This window comes from Copidosoma floridanum, unplaced genomic scaffold, assembly GCF_036245765.1.
Source record: "Copidosoma floridanum isolate Cflo_tuat_1 unplaced genomic scaffold, Cflo_Japanese_pri ptg000022l, whole genome shotgun sequence".
NCBI lineage: Eukaryota > Metazoa > Arthropoda > Insecta > Hymenoptera > Encyrtidae > Copidosoma > Copidosoma floridanum.
Window position 1 is genome coordinate 3,685,596 of NW_028321899.1, and position 7,735 is coordinate 3,693,330.

Below are 7,735 nucleotides of genomic sequence, written 5' to 3' on the forward strand. Positions count from 1 at the left end.
ATGGAAAATAGAGAAAGAATAAAAAAAAGAGTGAAAATGCTACGTGAAGAAAATATAAAAAAAAAGGAAAGAAAAGAAAAAGAGAAGAGAATAGAAACGATAGAAAATTCTCGGCAAAACAAGGTTTATGAAGATATAAGAACAGAGGAAGAACCAGGATATTTGAAAAAGGATATGTCATTAAAGGATAGGAAACTAGTAGTAAGATTTAGGTGCGGAAATGAATGTAGGGGTAGAGAGTATTGGAAAGGAGAGGAGGATAAGAAGTGCAGATTATGCAAAGAAAAAGAAGATTATAGACACATTTTAAAGAATTGTAGAGATACGGGAAATAAAGAAGGACTAGAAAAAATACTAAGCCATGATGCAAAAGGGATAGAGTCACTAAGACGAGTTATCCGAAAAAAAAGGAAGCAGAAAATAACTGAAAGACAAAGAAAACTGAAGAAAGTTTATAGTAGAGAGGAGAAATAAACGAATGGCAGGACAAGGAAGAAGATAAGAAAAAGAGAGTGCAGTGAAGAAAGAAAAATGAAAGAAATTAAAATCACAAATTAAAGAAAAGAGACTAATGTTTAAATTTTTTAATTTTTAATTTTTTTTTCTTCTGAATTTTTTTTGTTTCTTTTTCATTTTTGTTTTTTGAATTTTTAAACGTTATAAATTGAACTTATTTGTTTTTATGAATGATTATATAATATAAAGGTAAAGTAGAAATTTAAAAAATGTGCAAACAGAAGTAAAGATAAAATAAGATAATATAAAAATTGTTAAATGTATTAATTAATAAAAGGTTAATTAATAACCCAAGGGCCTATCACCAAGTGACCCGGGGCGCTTACTGGACACTTTATTAAACGATATATATTATAAATTTATCGCACAAGCGCCTGTCACCCGATGACCCAGGGCGCTTGCTGGCCTCTCTATTAAATAATAAAATATTAATTAACAGCACAAGCACCTATCACCTGATGACCGTTGGGCTATTAATTAATAATATGTATCGTTTAATAATACTTTATTATTTAATAGAGTGGCCAGTAAGCGCCCGTTAGAGGTTAAATGTGAAACGGAACCCCTCCCAACTCGAAAGAGGCGGAGTATGAAATAAATAAAAAATAGTAAATAAAATAATACTTAATATGAGTAATTACTGCTTTACAAAAATACTATCTGCAATATACACACTTATACAGCTGTCCCCGAATATATATGTATACCTCTTCGCTCTCGAATCTTTCGATGCGAATTAGGAAAAGCTAGGTAGACGATAATTTTCTCGTCCCCAGTTAGCGCCCGCATTGGCCCCAGTTAGCGCCCAGCTTGGTACCACCTAGACAACTCACATAGGCCCCAGCTAACTTTCCGATCGGGTGAGCGCACAGCCAAAGCAAGCGACGACACGAGTTTTTCTCTTTTGACTGCAACTAAGTATATATGTTATACATACATAACTGACTCTTGTTCTCCCGCTGTTACTTGATTGTTGTTTATCAATCTTATTTGATTGAATCGTGGAACTAAATGCTCATTAATTATATGCACAGACTTTTGATTACAATACATTATTTTTTAACTCTCCCGTACTCTTAACATTCCCGAATCCATTTACATTTTAAAAAAATTTAAAGCTTTAACTATTTTTTAAGGTTTTTAGTACAGCTTTAACCACTAATTTATTGATTTTACACATCCTAACTGCTGTGAACTGTAGGACAAGCTCCGGAGGATATCCATGAACACATGTGACTTCGAAAGGAATGTCGCGTATTCTTCGGATAGCCAAGATGAATAAGGCTCATGCTATTTCATGGACTGTTTTGCACTTAAGGGCTTAAATCTACTTTATGGTAGATTAATTTTTTTTTTTTTTTAATTTAATTTATCATTTTGTCTTAATCTCTTTTATTTATGTTTTGTTAAAAAAAAATATACCTATATATATATATATATATATATATATATATATATGTCGTCAACATTTTTTTTCGGATACATCAAAATAAATGTTGTTACTTTGATACTTCTGGTTAGCAAGGAAATTTCATAAATTTATGATACTAAAATAACTTTTAAGGATTTTTACGTAATTTGTGTATTTTGAAACTCCGAAGAAATAATGAACATCCTATTTACGACAAAAAAAAGCCGATGGCAGAAGAAGACTCATACTTTTACTACGATTATATCAAATATGATTATTATGAGTAAAGTACAACTTACATCCAATTATACGTGAGTATCTTTCTACGTACATACATTATATTTTTTAGCTAATATTAACATTCCTTACCAATATAATACCATCTGGTTATTGCATTCACAAAATTCATACTACATATATGTACAAATAAGAAAGCAGATTCTTTAGTCTTTGTAAATCGTGCGTATTTGAGATTAAAGAATCTTACAGAGACTGAACAAAGCATTTTTTATTCAAGATATATTAGTTCCAACCACTTGTAACTCGGAGTATGGATTTAAAAAAAAAAGTTGTATTGTGCATAAACAATTAACCTTTTTACCTACAATAAATTGTTGTTGTAACTTTTCAGTAAAAGTCACCAAAATTTTTCGACAGCGCGTAAATCATATACAGTTAACAAAAATTTCTTTTTCTCTGTTTTGAAGGTGGCACTATATATATTTCTATAGATGAATAACTTTACAAAATATTAGAATTTTACAATTTTAATTGATCTTTTAATTATTCGGTCAATTTAACTATCAGTCAATTAATTTTAAATTTTATGCAACACACAATTATTTGCATAAATTTTTTCGATTGTTTGTAGTTGATAAGATAAAACCATTAAAAAACACCTCTAGCCATACAACGCAAGGCAGCTATTTTTTTTTTTTGTAGTTATAGTAACAGTCGTATTATCGGTATCTTTAACTACGTGACACAGATTAAATGGAAAAGTAGACTTATTGTGTACTGTCGAGTTCAAGTCTTGATGTACATCTATCTGACGAAGGTACTGTGATACCGAAACAGCTGTAACACGTTTTTAACGAATAAAGTGAAGATTGACAGTACATAATAAGTCTACTTTTTTATTTAATCTGGTATGGATCTTCTTCAAGTGACGACCGATAATATAGAATACGTAACACAGGTTGCTTTTATTAAAAAGCTCGCGAAACTCTCACGACGTGTAGCTTAACTTTAAAATCTTAAAAATGCCTTTTTTAAATTTCTACGTATTAATTTTCAAAAAACTAAGCTGAATTAATTAATCATAAAGAAGTATGCACTTAAGTACAGGAAACAATAGTTTGAATACTTCACGATTTTAAGAAAACAATGGAAAACTAGAATAAATAATTGGTCGATTTTTTCAGAAAACTGTAGATTTTTTAAAGATTGTGCACTACAAAATGTCTATGTTGATACTATTTTGAGGGGGTTGTCGTGGTACAGTCAATTTCAAAATTGAATTTACGTGTTAAAAATGTCTTTGTTGTGATTATTCTTAACAAAACAGGTAAATAATTTAAAAATTAGATGTATGGAACAGAAAAATGCCCAGGAAAGTAAACACAAACGTAGAAACAACAAACTAACCTAACTTTTCTCTCGGACTGTACCACTACATTGGTATTCTAGTAACGTTGTAACTGGACTTTGAAATGTTATATTTTAAAAACGGTGAAGCTGGACTTCCCCAATTTTAGTATACTTATTTTAACTATAATAAACCCTAACACATTAATTTTTCAAAAGATTCGTGAGAAAACTTTAAGAATAATGAGTAAAAACGTGCATTTTCTGACAAGTCCTTCTTAAGAACATGTGTATAAGTGGCCAACTTCAGAATTTTATTTCTCAAAAACGGTGAATCTAGGCTCTTTGAAATTTTAATATGTTATTAATGATACTAAAACATACCTATATAAAAAAATATTCATAAAACAATGAAATATCACAACATCCCCCTTAACTCTTAATCGAAGTTTTTGCTAGCAGAAATAGACTCAGACTCGATTTTTATTAATATATCAAGAGTGACTCCAAAAATAGCCCTTTTTTGCAACCTCAAGAATCGTCCCAAACTGTTTATAGGGGTAAATTTTGAGGAGGGGATCAGCTTTGGTTTCTTAGATACAGGAGGTAGAAGATATTGGAATATTACTAATGACCGTATAAATCAGGTTTACAGTGAGTCGCACAAAATAAAAAGTGTTTTCGCGTAGCTTACTAAGCCACTATGTTATGATGTTTTTTGAGTCGCTGATTCCAAATCCGAGGTCAGATGACCTTCTTAACGGATGGTTCAAGGTCATTTGAAAGTTGAATCTGAATGAAATTTCTAAATCTAGAATACACTAGATTCCAATACTGATTCTCATGGCTGCAACTTTCACAATTGCGTGTAGTACATAATACTAATTTACAATTAATTATAGATTCATTGAAAGCAAACGATTGCAATCATCACAGCTCAAGATGAACTTGATTTATAATGAATATTATTGGCAGGATAAAAAAAGCAAAGTTGTTTGTCAACAATAAGGCTATGATGCGCATTATTGAAATAAAAAAGGGTTTCGCGAAGTAATAACTGCTCCTCAGTACTTTAATGTAAGTGTACACGAGGTAACTCCTTATTTCAGTTCGCAAGCGACGAAAAAAAAAAAAAAAATCAGGGTACTTTTTAAAAAAATTAGTAAAACCACAATATTTGAAATGAAATTCACTTATCTTATTTTCAAAGAGTAAGTTTTTTTCAAGTAACTTTGAGTTTTTTTACTATTATTATTAGCATTATTATTATTATTATTATTATTATTATTATTATTATTATTTAAATTTAAAAAAGTATAACCACAATAAAATCATTTTCTATTCTACGGATCCATATGCCAAAAGATATTAAAAAGTGTCAGTCCATCTAGAAACTTACCAGTAACACCACTAGATTCTAAGCGAGTAGCTAAGAATAGTAAAGTTATGTTACAAAAAGCTGTTTATTTTAAAAGAAGGCAGCAAAATAAGATGGGCATAAAAGCTGTAAGACTAAAAAAAAGTAAAGTTTTAAAATACTAAAAATATTTAGAAAAACAAAAAAAATTTCATAAAATTCCTACGATCTTTGGAGCACGAAGTGACAAGGCTACTTTTAATAAATCAAATATCATTGAAAAACTTAAACCAACCAGGGGCGCTATTATGGTGGACAAACATACATTTTTTTTATTGCACAGTTATTTCTGAGAACAGTTTCCAATAGGCTCTGCAATTATGTATTACTCTGTACATGTAATGCTATTGTTATTGACATATTAAAAAACCACTTCGGATTCAACTGTAATACCAATCACTTAGAAAGCAAAGGGGACCTTATTTCACAAGGGTTCACAACCATCGAACCACAGTTGAAGTAAGCACATGAGAAATAAGAGTCTCAGAATTGCTAGACCAAGTGAGTAATAAAGACTAAGATCTGAACCCAATGAGCCTGCGATACCAGGCACGCCAAATTACAAGATATGTAGCCTTAACTACTGTACTACTATGGCCCTTTTACCCATATATGAGTTCTATGTGCAAACAAAAAAAATTTATCATCACCACTGTACCAATTAAATATAACGTATTTATTTACGCTTACTTGTCAAGATTAATCAACACAGCCAGTGTTTACATTTTTCTAAAGTACCAGCTTTACTCAAGCACTTACACAAAATGACCTCAAATTTCTTTACTTCAATTTGTAATTTATGTACAGTATCGTGAAGTGCAAATGTTTGTAAGCACAACGTAAGAAACTAAATCGAGCCATTAAGAGCTGCTTTGCTAATACTACAGTTAACTACATGCCCTGCTTTATACACTCACTGACATTCTTGATACGGCCTAACACCATTGCCAATGTATTTTACTATTTCATCAAACCTAACATAGTAATTTTTTTGGTTCATTATCGCGCAACGTTAATTACTTTTGGTAAAGATGATAAAAATACAACTAGCACAATGCATTCAACACAGCGATAAGCTCTGTCTGCCCTATGTATTACGGATTGCAAGATCTAATATAACGAGTATAAACAGTTGCCACGACTCCTTAAATTATTCCTTTTTCTAAATGCTCATTTTTCGTGCCTACGCCATAATGTATGGTTATAGGTACTAAAATAGGCACATTATAAAATGATTGCTTTATTTTACTCTGTATGATGCCTTTTTAAAATAAATCATATTGAGCCACATGATGGCTCTGTCAGTAGCGCGTCTGCCTACAGATCTTGATGGCCGGGGTTCAAATCCCATTCTGGACAAAAATTTCATCAATGAATGAGGTTTTTTTCTGGATGGGATTTGAACTTCAATAAACCTATACCGATCTATCTACCGTTTCCCCCTACTGTTATTAAACCCAACGTATGGCTAAATACACTTTATAGTGTCAAAATAGCCATGTCTGAGCCTTTAAGGGTCGATGATGAGTATAAAAAAAAAAAAAATAAAAAATAAATCATAAAAAGAACTCGTAATACATGCTTTGAAGACGTAATAATAAAATCCTTATTTAAGAGCAGTTTGAATATTTTTAAAAAAAGGATTAGTTATAATCATTGTTATGTTACTTGTTAGCATAAAATCTTCGTACATTAAACTTGTGAGGCAGTTATAGAGTTTTAAGATAGAAAAAAAAATTTTAAACGGAGATGATTGTACATGGAAGTAGGTTGACTACAATAAGCTTCTAATATAATATTTTTCTATATTTTAAAGTGACTTTTAGTTGTTAGCAATCATTTATTAAATGAACTAGCACAAAATTATACTGATTTTTTATTTTTAATATTCCTTAATAAGTCAAATTTAAATAAAAAACCATATTTATGTAATACTTAATTATGAGTGCAACATTTATTAGTGGTAAATAATGAAGGACTTACTTAATACAATAATAAAATAGAAAACGATTACTGTATAAATGTTATTTATACTTACCTACAGACAGCCATTTTTTTGCATGCAGATAAGTTTCAAGCATTCTCTCGTTGTATAACATGTAACCCATGGGTTCACTTACAATGCAGTCAACTGACTCAGGTAATTCGATTTCCTCAATTTTTCCAGAAATTATTATAATTTTATCGGACAAGTTATTTGCTGTAACCAATAATTCAGCATAGTTAGCCATACTACTTGCTTCAACAGCGTAAACTCTTTTAGCTCCAGCTTGTACAGCAAAAAATGATAAAATTCCTGAACCAGCTCCAACATCTAATACAATTTTGTCCTTAAAATCTGATAAATTTCCTAAAATAGCACGTTGATAAGTGCTTGTACGAACATAGTCTTGCATCATGTTCTGTTGTTGAGATAAGTAACCATAAAATTGAAAATACTGCATAGCTGATGATTCTTCTGTTCGAGTGTTAAACATCGATTTCCTCTTTCCATTTTTAAGTTTTATTACAAGTGAATGAAAACTCTGGAATTCTGAAACAATTATGATTTTTAATTTTTTGTTTGTATTATGCAAAGCATTTCATACTACATAATTATTTTATTTTTCAGTTATACTAATATATAAAGCAAAGTCGCTCAAAACGTTGTAATCGCTAACCGCGAAAACTACTCAACAGATCTGGCTAAAATTTTGCGTACTAATTACTGACACGTCCCAGATAGTTTTAGTATAGTTTTTAAATTGAAAAAATTAATAACAATACCAATAAATAAGCTCAAAATTTTGCAAAAATTAGCTAGC

The 7,735-nt window shown here is 30.4% G+C and overlaps 1 protein-coding gene across 1 annotated transcript in view; it reads right to left on the reverse strand.

Annotated features, from left to right (window-relative positions):
• The window catches only part of Art4 (arginine methyltransferase 4), a 335,354-nt gene extending 327,899 nt beyond the window's left edge, over positions 1–7,455 (reverse strand). The window contains exon 1 of the mRNA XM_023392423.2: positions 6,970–7,455. Coding sequence (XP_023248191.2) covers positions 6,970–7,408 — 439 coding nt within the window. The 5' untranslated portion in view covers positions 7,409–7,455. The remainder of the gene's footprint in view (positions 1–6,969) is intronic.
• Between the last annotated feature and the right edge of the window lie 280 nt (positions 7,456–7,735).